Here is a 16,505-nt window from a genome sequence, read left to right on the forward strand (position 1 = left end):
CTTTACACCGACGTTGTAAGTAAACATATCAGATACATCATTTCCATTTTTGACACAGGATTTTGTATTTTCATATAGATTAATAATTGCTTTAAACATTTTCCTTGTTATATTGCTTCTTTGAACTTTTTGCCATAAACCGAGTCTCAAAACTGAATCAAAAGCTTTTCTAAAATCAACAAACGATTTTTGATAAGTCCGCCGACAAGTTTCTTCAAAACTCTATGATTGGTATTGCTATGATAATCGTGATAATCGAGAACGCCGTATAAATGTCCGCATCAAAACTTTTTTGTTGTTGTTTTTGCAAACATTGTGCCATCTTCTACCTCCTATCGATATTTGGTCCTTGAATTTAAATTCAGGATACCGTCGAACTTGAAAATACTTAGAAAATACTATAGTTTTCTTCGCATTTACTTCGAGCTTCGATGTCTTACAGCGCATTGTATTTTGTTATTATCTATCAAACGTTTTTTTTGTTTATATATTTATTTTTTTGTAAACTTTTGGAAAAGTCCGATATAAAAATTGCTTAATCCTAATTCAACCGAAACTTTTTTATTTTAAATGGGCTAAGGGAGTATTTTGTCTAAAATCTCAATATCATTAATGACCCTGGTTGTTATAATAGGAAGCTTTAAACTAATTAAACCAAAATCATTAAGGAAAATAGGAAACAGGAATGGCGATAAAACGTCCCATTACCTGACTCCTACCAACTTACAAGTAAATAATTTTGAAATTATTAATATCAATGCAAAAAAATATACTTTATATTGAAATGATTACCAGTCTGATAATATAGTCAAACTAATATATGAATGTGTTTTTCGTAACGAATAATAAACGTCATTCTGTGAAACTTTGTTCTTTCTCAAATTGAGTACCGATTGCAAGTTCTTTTGTCTCTAAGTTTTCAGACGTGAGTTTGTCTCACCTAAATGTTAAACATACACAATAAACCATTTAAATTGCAATTAGGGTTATTTTACTGTGAAAGCTTCTGACACCTTAATGTTAAAAACTCGCGACATTTATATTTTTACGAGTTTTTCATGCCTTTTTGACACGCGAATCACAATCTGTTTGTTGACATAATTGTCCTTGAACCTGCTATAAAAGCACACCTCCAATGGTTCATAATTACCTGCCCTCGTGACACTGTTCCTATTGCGTAACGACCGTTAGCTACCCCGGGGGTTGTCGACCGTACGGTACCCGATACCATAAAGAAATTCCCGCCATTTTAATAGGTGACATTGTCAGATCAAAGCAGACGACACCGGGTTAATTTTTCCGCCATCCTCTCGTGCGTGACATCAATCATTTGCAGATGACGAGGACAGGCTGGACACACGTTGACCATAGCCACCAGCTGACATTGTCATTGTCCTGAAATGGGTGTGTACAAGAAAGGTCATTACGGAGCTGTGACGTAAAACCTTGACCACAGCACAAGGGATTCCTCTAGGGCACATACAATCGATTTGATTGAGGGGAAATCGATTATCATTAAAATATTCTAAAATGCCTTATATAGATAAATTAGTAGATAGTCTCGATATTAGATTCAATTGAATTTGATGCACATACATAGTAAATGTAAAAAGAGTGTAATCATTGTAAAAATAGAAGTGATCATAAATTATTTTTATTATTATTTTTAATAGCATCCAAGGATTCTATGATGGTTGGAGTACAATATAAGATCAGAGGTCACTGAAAGTTAATGACGAATACACGAGTTCACACATGTAAACATCTTATGATATGTATAAATTAAACAAAATCCAAGGATTAATAAGCAATTTTATCACTTATAAAACCTTGACAAAACCTTATGGTTTAAAAAAAGATGCTATTCCTTAATCAAAGCAGCTGACATGGATATAGATTATCTATGACAGTTTCTGATAAAATGTACAGCGCTGACATACATGTTTTGTACACATACTTTTTGATTATCTATGGGAGATTTGTGATTCTCTCAGGATATGTAATCTACACAAAGTCTTATCGTTTCAACAATAAATTGCTGTTCGTTTCGTGTTTGTTGTAGAATGCATAAATATCCAAGTATCCTGAAAACAATATACCTCCGGTACTGGGGTTGATTTAGTGCACATAGCATGTTGGGTCGAAATAACCCGCCGTATACATCAAACGGGCCGAGACATTTCGTACCTACACACAATAGATGTAAACAAACATGTAGACAAACACGTTGTGTTAGTGTTATTTCGGACTGAAGAAGGCCCTATAGTGGCTGGATATATATTCCATAGAAATGATTTTGATTTTACTTTGAATTTATTTATTTTGGCCTTTTATTTCGGATTATTAATATACTAGCTTTATACCGTTTTTCCTCATTAATATACCTCCGGTACTGAACTTTGTTAATTTTAGAAATGTACCTACTACCAAATATTTGTCCATGGTTTTGATAAAGAAAGAGAATTGTTTACATCGTTTCTGTACTTTATTTGAAATACTGGTGTTCTGGATTCATTATCTATAATATTTGATCGTCAGGGTATAATTGTATTCATACTGTAATTTCATTAATTCTCTTTGAACTAACAAAGATGCCGGAGTCCATATAACAAAACCCAGCTGCAGAGTTGCAGATGGAATAATTTATTCCCGCCAAATTAAATTACACATATAATTTCCCGCCAAAATTAATCACCGCCAATGATGTAATCGTGTATACAAATGTAGCTTATGGTCACAGAGTGATCCGCGCAATTTGACAGTTGTTTACAAACGTAATGACGACATCTGATAAGCTATATCACTCAAAGAATGCCGCCTCGCGCGGGATGAAAGACCACGTGATAATCCGTTCTGTAAATATTACGGTATTAATGGGGTCGGTTATCGATAGTTCTTTGATTAGAGGACAGTTCAAAATACTTCTGTATTGTAAATTAACACTTAGTGTCTAAAGGACATGATTTTCTTTTGATCTGGGCACATTGATACGGAGTTCTACCCGTGAGAGTTAACACCTAAGCTCTACCTGTCGAGAGGTGTGATATTGTCTGTAGTCGAACACAAAAACAGTACAGTAGTTGGTATAATTAAGTTAAAATTAACATTAGAGAACGTAAGTTAATTTAAAAGTGTTTATCGTCAAGTGTATGAAACTAACGTTAAAACAACTCTAAATCAGTCCAATTAGTTCTTTGGTATAGGTACCTTTCATCATGGAAATAATTTCTTTGAAGTCTTTAATTGAATTGTATTACATGCATAGTGCGAACAGATACAACATGTTAACAAATGTTTGCATATTTGTTATTTTTCTTTAAGTAAAAGATGTACGTCGCATATTTATCTTAAGGTTTTACATGTATAATTATAGTCAATTACCGTTTTCAATATTAATAAAGGTTGATTAAAGATGATCCACCGCTGACGAATGGCATTTTTTCACTATCAAAGACAGGAACAGACGATTTAGTATTTTTCTTCAGTTACAGAAGTTACTTACTTTACACCATTACCACCATTGAAAAGTTTGAGCTTCTAATTTTATTTCAAGGTAAAAATATAAGAAATAATTAATTGTAACCCGAAAAATTTCCGTGGCACTATATCCTATTTGGAATGAAGTACTGATTGCGCATGCACCAAAGGCAAAATAAACTGTTTTATGTTATTTTTTTTTGTGTTAATTAGACATATATTTACACTATTAAACACCAACTATTGTTAAAATGATGAATATCATTTATGCTCTGTCGGCGGAGAAGCATCTTTAAAAAAATGTTTGGGTATACATGTATTCAATTAATCTTCATATCTCGATTATCTAATTTTGGGGAAAAGTGCATCAATAATGAAAACAAATGAAAAGAATTCGGTATCTTCATAATAAATAAATTGCCTAATATGTCAAGTACAGCCAGAATGGTCTGTCTGTTTAACTTGAAATCCATATGCTGTCCCTCTGCTTAGATATGCTTTACATGGTGTCCATTTTACAGAGCAAATCAGAAATGGCACCAAAATGCAACTTAAAATTGCGATGCGCTAGTATTGAATAAGTATAAAAAAAAATGGAAAGAAAGAAAACGGTAAAATTCTGGAAAATATCTGAAGGTGAACTAACTAAAAATATGTGTACTAGTAACCAATGCGTCTCAGTTTTTCAATTCTTTGTTTGAATATTAGTTTTTTTTGTCTCTGCCACACACACGTGTAATCATGCAAGAAATCCTAAGAATCATTGTGACATTCCCACTAAGTCTGACTTCACGTCGTTTCTATGACAACACTCTATCTCCCAGCCCATCTCCATAGCAATAACCCAATCGGCTCTCATGTTTTGGTTTTGAATCATTGTCTTTTGAGCAACACTATCGCATAACAACAACCGTTTCCAAATTAAATTGACAACCGTCACCACGGTAACAATCCCAATCAGAGCGTGGCAGTACATATCGTGTCCATGCATCGAATCTAGATAATCTATCTTCAAAACACCACTTCTCAAACCTTGCTTCATTGTGTTTGCCATAACAACATTTCCACTCCAAATTCTAAAGGACTTCTGAGACTATACAGCCTCAATGGTGACACTTGTGTTGAAGGTTTCGCTTCTGATGAGAAGTATAATGATTCCCGTATAACCATGACGATATCCAGCATCAACTTGTTTCACCTACACTTCCAACCCCAGTCTTGTATATCATTGATATCATTGGGAACTGCAGTTGCTATGGTAACCCGCATGAACATGCTTAAATTAGCTAAATGTAACTATTTTGTCATGATTGGCCTATCACGACAAAATGGTCACATTTGCTTTATTGTTAAATTTTTCAGCATTAAGTTTGTTAAAGATTGGCTCTATTGTTTCTAAGTTATTTTATGCATATATCGGATGGCTAATACGGGAACCAAGCTTCAAAATAAGAAAACATACATACTTGGACCAAAGGTGTACTAAAGATTTAAAATGACTTCTGTAAAAAAAAAAAGATGGATTTGGGCATTTTGGAGTACAACAAGAGCCCATTCTTGTTAATAGTCTGGGTCCGGTTGTTCAAAGCGTTATTAGCTTAATCACAGATTAACAACAATTTTCAAATCAAGATGAAATATTTTCTTGTAATCATAATTTTTACAAGATTCTCATGAGTTCTATTCTTTACCTACTTATTTATTTTAGCGATTATATAATTACAAGTTCTGCAGCAAATGAGAAATGAAAATTTCACTTATCAAGAGATTAAGCTGATTGCCTATATAATTATGAACAACCGGACCCAGATCCATCATTAAATTTTCTCCTCACTGGCCATGACTGCATCGTCAGTTACCCACGTGTATCAGCCTATTCTGTAAACAGTGTTGTGGAGTTTAGACACTGGATTTCTGAGGGTGCACTAGTTGTTGAACATTCATTACTTCAGTCGATTTATTTCCAAATGTCGAATAGTTTCAAAATGAACTTTTTTAGAAACTAAACATGATGCCACAATGACAAGAGTGGTTAAATGTGTTACTACCACTTTTAGCCTTCCACCTGTGGATTGCAAGCACACAATTCACATGGTGTAAATATCTCCGGCCATTTCTGCCTCCTTAGATGACACTGGTTATATAATAGGATGTAAATAAAAATAAATCTCAACTGAACAAACGTAACATGATTTGATTGTGGAAACATAGGCTAAAATTTACTGACTAGCCAAGTTGCAGAGTAGTTCAGTAGTTGATTGTCAAGTCTAGACTCTCAGAGCGACTACAAACTAGTGCATGCTTCTTCACAAGATTGAGCACATTTATAAAGTTTGAAATAAAAAGTTCAAAGATGTTTTAAGATATTATTAAATAGTTTATTATATTAGGTACATTTTCCTGTACAGATAATAGTATATGTACAAAATCATCTGTGCATGTTTTAAATTATAATTGATATTAGGCACAAATGTCATTGATAAAAAAAACTAAATATTTAAAACTTAACAATTCTGAATTGTAATGACTTACAGAATTAATTTGTAAAATACTTTAAAATAATTTAATACCATATCTTGGATCATGCAAATGATGTGAAAATAATGATAATATAGATTTTGGTGAAATATAAATATAAAAGGGCACTAATTAAAATGAGCAGATGAATATTTATAACATCGATTGAACGTAACAAGAAATTCAGATATTAACAAGGAAATGAAACCAAGGAGAAGTGATGACAATGATGAAAAATAATGAATCGATAAAAATGGTTATTAAGAGATCTAGATGAATTTTAAAATCTTTATGGAATGAAACTAAAATTTCTTGCTGAATCTAAAAACAAACTAAAAATGTGAGGATGTTATCACAGAAATGCTAATGTTAATAACAAGCTGAGCATTGTTTTCTGTTCTTGAACAACTCCATGGAATATTTCTTGCCATTTAAAAAATTTCACATAAAACAAATTAAAAATTCATACCGATATTCTTGTTTTCACAATCCTAAATTCTAAATTCTAGATAGACTAGCTATCTCTTCCATGTCATCCATTTACACAGCTGAATAACACTTCTATATATACATTTATATATATCCACATGTGCAACTCATCATTCTCGACAACATTCCTGCACTTAAATAATTTCCCAGCTATACATTACATGTACACTCACAAATAATTAACAAATTGGATAAAAAGCAGGCAATCACAATACATTCAATCATAAAACAATCAATCCAGACACAACTGAAATAATATACAAGTAAACCAAATTCATTTACACAAGCTTGTAAATCCATGCACCAAGCAAAAATCATTTAGACACTCACAACTTATATAATCACAATCAAGCAATTAAAAGTTCATATGCACTATTAACAGTTTACACTGGCAATGTCTAAGAGATCTAGTTTCCTTGCTGTGGAACTTGAGATTTCTTTGGTCATGGTGGGCACAAGTGAAGGGCTACCAATTGGGAATCCACCAGGAGTGTAACCGAAGAACTTTGAGGACAGAACCTGCGGTCGCTCCGTTGGTGTGATGAATGACGTGGTGGGGATTGTTGGCCTTTCTGTGGGCGTCAATAGACTCGGATTAGTAACAGGAACAGGACAAGACAATTTGGAAGAAGTCGAGATGCTTTGTAGCTGTTCAATGGTGGAGAAGGTACATGGAGTCGGTGGGAACGAGAACAAGTTTGGACTAGAAGAGCCACTGCTGGGAGTAAGAGGTGGACTGAATGTTATTGGCACCATAAAGTTAATGGGTTGTCCCTGAACACCTGAGGCACTGAGTGGTACACCCTGGATAATCTGCATCTTTGGTGTGCGATCTGACTGGCTAATCTTTGGAGTGTTAACGATTGGACACTTATCAGAAGACTGACCGATAGGAAACTGGAGTATGGTTGGTGATTGGTTTGGTAACTGAACAGCGATCTGTTGAACACTACTTGTCCTGTTCTGCTTCTTTTGAGACTGCTGAGTTGGGGAGGTAGAATCTAGGTTACATGCAGACTCATTGTCTGATGGGGGAGTGGGATACTCCATACGCATCCTTTTTGACGAATCAACATCGGGACTACCATTATGAGACCTCTTGTTATTATTAGCACTGTCAAGAGAACACAAAATGGTTTCTGTTGAACAAACTATAGCCTTTGGTTTTTCATGCAGTGATGATGAGGATGAACATTCTACAATTTCCTGAAATTCGCCTGGTTTCTTTAGATTTTTGTTGATAGGAACTGGCACTTTTAGTGATTTTAGCACAGCATCAATCTGATCCTTTGTCAGGGGGATCATTGTCGGCGGTCTCTGATTAAGCTGGGAGGTTTTTACAACAATTGTCTCAGTCACTGGTTTGTTTGGCATTTCTTTAGATTCCTTTGGCACTGCAATGCTGACCATTTTCTTGGCAACTGTCTGAACAGGGAGTTTGTGAGTAACCGGTCCAATAGTGCAGGAGTTGACAATCTGAAACTGGCCATTTTTTTGCTGAAGAATGAAATGTTTCCCTTTTGGTTTGATCTGTTTCTGATGAATATCGTCTTGACTCAGGCTCTTTGGGAAATCTGTAAAAAAAGAGTTTGGCCAATTTAGTAAAGACACTCCTAAACACATATTCAGAAACATTCAAAATGCAAACTTTTCAGAAATCAGAAGGATTGAAGAAAATACTAAAGACAAAGGAAACAATAGATATTCATTTAACGTTTTCATGGAAAACTAGACTTGGAATTTGTTGTTCTGACAATTTCTAGGTGAACTAAAACCTACCATCTACAAGTTGTTCACAGGTTGGACTAGCTGGTTGTGACATTGAAGCATATAGACGGTGGCGTTCCTTCTCTGCGATCTCACAGATTTGCTCAAATGAAGTATTGCGTTTGAAGGATGACTTGACTACTGGATTTTCTGAATTTGGTGTTGGTGTAAAGCAACCTGTAAATACAAATGACTAAACATAACAATTGGTCATTATTAATGATAAAACATAGTCTATATTAACAGTTTGGCTTGCATATTTGTTTTTGAACTACGTTTGTTGCATATCACATTGTTAATGGCTAGGGTAATGTTTACCCAGGTTAAGCTTTAATAGGTATTACATATTACAATTATATATATATATATATCAATGTGTATGAATGGTGAAAAGCTTTAAATCAAATTTTGTTATTCTCGCTTCAATCAGCAATTAGCTTTCACTTGTTAGATTTTAATCCATTTTACACAAGGGACCTCTCTATCACTTCGTTGAAAGTTTATAGCTATAGCAGCAAAGTTGACAGATGTGGACCATGTAAAACAACTTGTGAACTGTCAACTCAACTAAATTCATCCTTCAGATTAGTTTTCTAGCAGCAAAGCTTACTTACAAATTTTACTGATGTGATTGCATCAGTAAATGTACATACCAAGAGGAGCACTAGACGCTGAGGTACAGCTTGGTTGAAGAGGTCGACCAACCAAATCAGCAACTGTAACAATATTGAAAATGTATTCAAAGTTAAAGACAAAATACTAGTCAGTCCAAATACTGCATAAAGTAAAAGATTAGCTAACTATGATCTCGAAAAGAATATAAAATTTGCTCCTGAAAGTTTGTGTTTTGATTCCATGTAAGACTTTAAAACAATCTATTCCAACTCAGAATCAGAAGCATAGGATTGAATATTACAAATACAAAAAGGTTGACTAGTCTTTTAAAATTTTGAAACACTCACCATGCTGATTTTTGACACAATCTAGCAAAGAATGTCGAGAACTGGGTCGGTGATACCCATCATTGTAGCAAACTGAAAGGAAAATTAACCATCAAAATAATTTATACATACATGCGCTACTTAATATTATAATACAATGATACACCATAAAGACAAAAAACAATCTACATATTGGAGTTATATTTTCTACTGACATATTGTCAAACTTGCCTTTAATAGTGATCTCTGTATAAAGACTGCTTGTTCCTACACCAAAATGGCTATTTATAACACAATTTGACATGAGACCAGGTTTGACAAAATTTGTTGTTATGCTAAACCATATTCTTATTAAAAACATAATTAAATCAAATATCCACAAAAATGAAATTGGATACAAAGTAAATGTATCCTTAATTTGGCACTGATGCACAATTAACCCTTAGGCTGCTGCAATGGTTTGTATAGTAATGGCTCTCAGTGCTGCATTAATTTTGTAAAATCCAGGGAAATGATAACTTAATTATAAATGATTATATCTTGAAAACTATTTGCATTATGTGAATAAAAGTTATATGAAAATTGTTTGTTATTGCCTGTAGTTTATATTGATGTTGTTTATTCCGCAAATATACTTCTCGTTAAGCATACAGGTAACAATACAGGTGACTAAAGGTAAAAATATTAGGTTGTATCAAATAATAACAAGAAAACTCAATTAAAATTATGAAATAAAACCAATTTAATAGAGTAACCTTAGTATTAAGAAGCATATGGCTTCATTTTGTTATTAAGTCTTTGAAAAAATCCAGGTAAAAACTAATTAATATTCAAACAAAATCTTGATAATTGTTCATGAAGGAAAGAAGCTAGTTCCCTGTTTAATTTCTGGTCTATCATCACATAGTGTATGCATTTGCATTATGCACCACATATTATCTCTATCTTAGACCAAGTTACCCTTAAAAGTATTGTTATAGCTCAGGTGAGTCCAGGTAAGTCATTTTCAGTCAGATGAAAGTTAATTAGACAATATAACTAGAAAACGAATCAAACAATCCTAAACAATTTCTGAAAAATTGTTTTTCAAATGCATCATGACTTGACCAACAGTGGTGTAAATCAATTAATCTGAATAAAACCCATAGCCGTTATCAACGTAAAAGAAACACCTGCATCTCGTAAAACGTAATCCCAGTGTCATTTTTCGTTCATGTTTTCTTTCAACATGCCGGTCATTTACGGTAAACTTCGTGTAGATAATATAAACAAATTTGTGTGAACAACTATATTTTCTATATTGTAATCATCCAAAAATGCTTTTAAAAGCAACTAGCTTACATTTATTCATGTTATGCATTAATTTCAACTCGCCTGTGAAAGTCAATCTTGTCGTCTGTCAACACGGCAGCCGGCCGCGTGGGGGGCTGCCTCATGTTCTGTGTTGGCATCGGGCACACACTTATTTATAGGAGAAATTAAAATAATTTTGCCTTCTATTGGATCCCAATCTAAAGTATCTGACCCTTCAAATTTACTTTCAACTTCTGACACATCGCTAGCAAAGAACTGTTGTACACGTTCTTCATCACTTCGATCTATCGGAGCGGCCATTTTGACGAGTCAGTATACCATTCGAATTCCTCCACACCTGTGGTTATTTTTAGTGTATAATCCCGAGAATATCGAATGTAATTACACTAGAACCAATCGGAAGCATTCTACTTTCGTTTTCAGTCATAATTTTAGCAACAGGAGGGAGATTTGACGATCGGATCGCCGGTTGAAAACTCGGAGTCAAAAAACGTCTTTTTACGCGTGTAGCACTGAGGGCCATTTAAACCAACGCGTATATAGTCGCGTGTAGCAGTCTAAGGGTTAAGAAGGAACCTATATACTGACCATTAATATCCTTCATGTTGTCTACATCTGGGCCGATGTACTTGAAGGCTGGTTTGCGTCCTCTTATTTCGGTGACATGGACTTTACGAATGAGATCTAGGCTTGTGAGTATGTTTGCAATGTCGTATAGACGTCGGATTTTTGCTGTAACAGATTTTTTTTGGTTAAAATTGAAAATATCTGGTTTCTTGAAGTTACTGTTGGAGCTCATTTATCATTATTAACACATTGTGTTTCTTAAGTTTTTTATGTACATGCTGAATTATGGTTCTTACAACAATTCCAGGGCTTATTTTTGGAATACTTTGGGAATGGGGCCCTGAAAAAAGCCCAGAGTGCAAATTACTCTAACCTTACCTATATCAAAGCTAAGCTTCACTTCCCTTCATGGAGAATAATTGAAAAATAACTTTTCATTTTTTTCTTCTTCATCTAAACAAGCCATCTTTATCATACCAGTGCAAAATTGTAAGCTTTTTAGCCCTGAATTGAATTAAATAACAAACAAGCTCCCAAAACATAGTCTACTCCATCAGAGTACTAAGACATTCATAATCTATATATAATCATTGCCAAGACCAAACTATTCAACAAGTTTCTTACTTTTGAATTTGGAATTTTCTGTCCTGTCAACATTTGGATCTCCAATCAAAATCTTTGCTGCTAAATCAAGGTTGACTGTTTTTGGCTGAAAAAGAAGTAGAAACAATGTCAAAGCTATATGATAGGCATGCATACAATGATACGTGTCAACTCTCTTACACTTTTGTAAATTTCTTGTATGCCATAGATTTGTAAAATAATTTAATAAATGTGTTGCTTTCTGTTGCTATTGCAGAAAATATTAATCAAGTAATCACCCAGCCTTTTTCAAAACATAAAATTTCACAAACACTCACCTGAGAAACCAGAAATAACATGAGAAATTTTTGGCTCATTATACCAAGGGATTTGTCTTTTCTCATCAAAGCTGCAAAATAAATTGTAAATCATTAGTAAATTCAGTTTTCATACTTTTCTTGAAATATGCATAAATTTAGAGAGTTTTCCTTCATTTGGGAAAAATTTATCTTGGGGAAGGGGCCTTTCTTTGGCCCCAAATGTACCTAACTAAATCTCTGGTTTGCCTATCTTTGTCAGTCCTTTTGTAGTTTTTTTTCTTTTTTTTTCTTTTTTCTTTTAAATATTTTCATATTACTACAAATAATGTTGAAGTCCATGACCATTTAAAGCAACCAGGGCCCTGTTTCAATATCTAACATTTCTCAAATTATGGAATGTTAGATAGTGGAATTGAGCTCAGACCTCAATATTATCTTGGAATACACTGATGTCAGATTACAATTTTTGAGTATTTTAATTTCATCGCTTTTATTACATCCCTAGTTTTTATTTAACATCAAATTTTCTATATTTAAACAGTGATAATCAATATACCTATTCCCGCTGGCAAGGTATCATTGCCTTTTCGACAAGACTGATTTGTGGTTGAGTCATGGTTAACCTGCTCTTCCAGTTCACGGTTCAGTTCATAGTCTTTCACATTTTTCAGCTGCTCATCAAAACCTTCTGCAACACCTAATGCCTGAAAAATAGAACGTATTCTAATCATAATGCAGTCATTTAATCACTCTACAATGTAATTCAAACACCATATTATATGATCTATAATTTTGTTAACTAGTAGCAGTGCTCACTACTAGAGCTTGGATGTTGTTGGAAAGAATATTGTTATATATACATGTAATATAACATGTATTACACTTTCACATTATTTTGGACATTAAACAGAAATGGCATTTTATTCAACATACGTCAACCATTAAGATTAATGTAACTGACTGTCCTCCAAAAGGTTGTGACCTACCTTTAATTTTCCAAGAGTATTTATGAGATTGGTCTTCCCATGCCAAGCATATTTGTTCTTTGCAATCCTGCTGACAATTTCAACACTTTCCAAGACATTAACAATATCATAGATTCTTCTTCGTTCAACAGCTGTAAAATATATATTACATTAGTTAGGAACAACAGATTACAAGGGGTGTAATGATATACTGACGCTATCTGTGATAATAATGATGATGTTTTAAGATGTGTCAACAGGCAAAATGTTGAAGTAACGGGTATATGTTGGCTTGAACATATAGCACAACCTAAATCCTGTCAAATACTTGCACCAATCAATATTAAAGGGTGTGTGTATATGGTGCATATATTTATAGCGAAGGGCATTGCAGCTCATTTAATACTAAAATTTAATATTAATGTTGATTTACAATTACCTAAATCCTTGGCTACTTCATCCAGACATATCAGACTGCTCTCATGTACCTCTGGATACTCCTTGTATTTCTGTAGAAACCTGAAATTACAGATACCAAAATCTTGTTTAAAAAAGGAAAAACTACTTGTGGTTTCATCTATGGTTAAAAATAAAGAATTATTGAGTCCAATGATTAATTATGAGTTACTCACGATCAGAGTCAGATTAAATAATGTTGATTGCTTTACCAATTTGTTTTATTTAAGATGTACGTTTTAAGTCTTACTTTTGGCACAATAATCCAAGGGATTTTTCTTTTCTAGACCCGGGTTTCCAACTATCTCCATCCAAATCATTAGTGATATCTTCAATTTCAACCTCATCAACTTGCACCGACTTAGTTTTATCCTGATCTAACACTGACTTTGTCGTTTCTGATTGCTCTTCCTGAAAGAGTTCTTTCCTTTTATCTCTATTTCTAATCTCTGGACTCATTGCACTGAAAAGCATCTTGAGATTAGCAGTTGGTGTAAGAGGGGCCTGGATGTCATCTTCTTCTGGTGTTGGTGTTACAGAACGCTCTGTATTAGGCTTACAGGAGGTGGGCTCTGTACTAGGCCTACTGGAGGTAGATTCTTCATGTTTAATATTGGTTATTAATGACTGTTTTAATTTTGATCGTGGGGATAACACTTGCATTGGGCCATCTTTGTTTTCCTTGTTTTTGTCTTTTACCAATCTGTTTAATCTATCTAAATCAGAACATTGTTGGATATTTGTAGATTCTGAGAATGGAATCCTATCAGGTTCCTGGTCCATTTCATTTTCTAGTCCTTCGTCAGCAATTTCTAACTTTAACTGCGGAGGAAGTAATGATCTTGCTAGCTGGATTTCACTCATGTCGAAATCTGCAAAAATACAATACATTAACATTAGATTATCACAATATTGCATATTTTAATGATTAGGTCTATCTAATCATGTAGATAAAATGTATGTGTGGATTATCAGCCAATTTTTTGTATAAACTACTAAACTAAGTTCCATTTTTGTTTAAATAAAAAAAACTTATTTCAAGAATCAGAATAAAGCCTAGAATGATGTTCCTAGGCTCAAAGTGAAAGGACCATTGATGGCATTACAGTGGGCCTCCCATTTAAATGTGTAAAATTATCTATTGAGGTGGAACTGAATGTTTACAAATCCATGGTCAACGTTAGTACACGATCTTCCTTATATGCACAATGCTAGCTAATTATGCTTATGTATGGCTAGGAATATACAGCTGCAATCTGCCGTAGCAGTAATAATGACATCGATGTAGTATAAAATACATCAACATCATCTGATCAGACGAGATCCGCAAATGGTTTCGGATAGAATTTGGAAGGCCGCTCCCTAATCGTATTGTTGAAATAATTTTGTTTAAACAAATTGAAACAAAATGAGGGACATTATAAATAGGAAAACTTATTGAATTTTCAAAAGAAAAAGAGTAAATTATTTATATTATATAAGTAAACAAACGTCTAAACCGGTTCCAAAAGGAAAGAGTTGTTTCAACATACACAATCGTGACGAGACATGTCACTTGTCAAATCATGGAAAATAAGGCGCCAACCAAATATTAGCTCTGCCTTTTTCGAAACGGATCCCAAAACACGAATTTATGTACTACTTACCAAGAAAATCTGTAAATATCCAATTTTCCATAATGATTAATGAACAAAAATCTAACAAAACAAATAGTTTTCGGTGTCTGATGTCATAGCGTTCAAAATAGCGGCGAATGTCTGCGCGTTCGAATTTGGCGCGTGATCATGTGCTGTCGGCCCCAAACATGTATATTGTGCCATTTTTCTTTTGCATGCCGCATCATAATTAAAACCGATACATCTGATGAAATTAAACAACACTAAATGTTGTTGTTTTGTTATGAGTTATCTTGATTTAATGCAAGTTATGATTGACGTATAATTAACAATCACTGTCTTATACAAACATGTACAATACTGTTTCGGGGCTGTGACCCTGGGTCAACATGTAAACTAAATATTCGCGGAAAAAATATCAGAAGGGGTGTAACATTTCTTATCAATAAAACGACACAAATGTGGTTAATTTTCGAGAAACGTTCGCAATCATTTAGAACTGGAATATGACTATAGTTACGAGTTGTGTTATACAGTATATACCATAAATTTACTCCGATGAGGGTCGAGTGCCTGCATGTACAGGTTTCAAATACATGTAGGTCAATATCATTCGTAATAAATTTTGAACATGTGAATAAATACCACGAATTCAACGTCACGCATTCGTTTCCATTTTCCTTATGTTATTCGAGCACTTAATTCTACACACAAAATAAAATAAAAGAACGTACTATCACTTACGTGTTCTACCGGTTATGTCAAACCGCCTTCATCGAATCTTGGCTGGAGTCCAATGTACTATCTGTACCTGTGTTTATCTCGTCTGTGAAGGTGTCTTCAGTGGTTACATTGAGAAAGCACTTTGTGCATTAAGGGGTGCACGATTGTGTGAAATATTGCAATATTTGGTTCAGCCAATTCTCCCGTAACATCCGACCAGAAATATTTACCGTTGAAACTACACATCTACGAATACTACTAAATTGGCGCGAGACGTTACCGTTTTAGTTACCGTAGACCCGCCTACTTCAAGGCAGCCAATCAAATCAAAATTCCCTATGCCCGCGGTTATTGAAAGCCAATCATCGTGCCCACATGCCAAATAGACGAAACGTCAAAGGTCACTCGACTGAAAACATGTCCAAGCCATGAACTGACTGACGAACTGTGTAGTATATAGCAACGCAGGCAACAGGTCCAGACTAGACATCGATGACGATTATTGATCTTACATCGAGTTGATTTTACTACTTTGATGACGTATTTCCCGCGAATATAGGCTCAGACAGGCGATTGAGCTAATTTTAAATTGTGAAACTGATTACGTTGGAATATCCCGCCAGTAAATATAGAACTTTAAATGTAAACACAGAATTCGGTGACGTATTTCACATGTGAAATAAAATCATTGCACGCTTTTTTCGTGCATCTGACAAGACTTAAAGACAGGTAAATTTAAAAAAAATTATTCTTGAAAACGTATGATGATTT

The 16,505-nt window shown here is 34.1% G+C and overlaps 1 protein-coding gene across 2 annotated transcripts; it reads right to left on the reverse strand.

The window, feature by feature from the left end:
• Positions 1 to 5,879: 5,879 nt before the first annotated feature.
• Positions 5,880 to 16,024, reverse strand: LOC138326478 (transcription factor E2F8-like). 2 transcript variants are annotated; one of them, XM_069272582.1, is made up of 12 exons: positions 15,756 to 16,024; positions 13,646 to 14,267; positions 13,379 to 13,458; positions 12,961 to 13,091; positions 12,531 to 12,678; positions 11,993 to 12,063; positions 11,697 to 11,781; positions 11,094 to 11,237; positions 9,213 to 9,284; positions 8,904 to 8,966; positions 8,263 to 8,427; positions 5,880 to 8,057 (listed from the first exon to the last, which is right to left on the reverse strand). In XM_069272582.1, exons 2-12 carry the CDS (start codon positions 14,257 to 14,259, stop codon positions 6,859 to 6,861), a joined length of 2,772 nt encoding a protein of 923 aa, XP_069128683.1. In that variant the 5' UTR covers positions 14,260 to 14,267; positions 15,756 to 16,024; the 3' UTR covers positions 5,880 to 6,858. The 2 variants fall into 2 exon arrangements, with proteins under 2 accessions (XP_069128683.1, XP_069128679.1); XM_069272578.1 differs by lacking the exon at positions 15,756 to 16,024 and adding an exon at positions 15,042 to 15,187.
• Between the last annotated feature and the right edge of the window lie 481 nt (positions 16,025 to 16,505).

The sequence above is a fragment of the Argopecten irradians genome, chromosome 1 (assembly GCF_041381155.1).
Source record: "Argopecten irradians isolate NY chromosome 1, Ai_NY, whole genome shotgun sequence".
NCBI classification, from domain to species: domain Eukaryota; kingdom Metazoa; phylum Mollusca; class Bivalvia; order Pectinida; family Pectinidae; genus Argopecten; species Argopecten irradians.

Bases quoted from the DNA above. Each gene is read 5' to 3' on its own strand.
- LOC138326478 (XM_069272578.1), bottom strand. From the start codon at position 15,072: ATGGAAAATTGGATATTTACAGATTTTCTTG. The intron at 12,064-12,530 runs GTATATTGATTA...TTTATTTTGCAG, and splicing joins TACCTTGCCAGCGGGAATAG to CTTTGATGAGAAAAGACAAA. The intron at 8,058-8,262 runs GTAGGTTTTAGT...CTTTTTTTACAG, and splicing joins CTGTGAACAACTTGTAGATG to ATTTCCCAAAGAGCCTGAGT.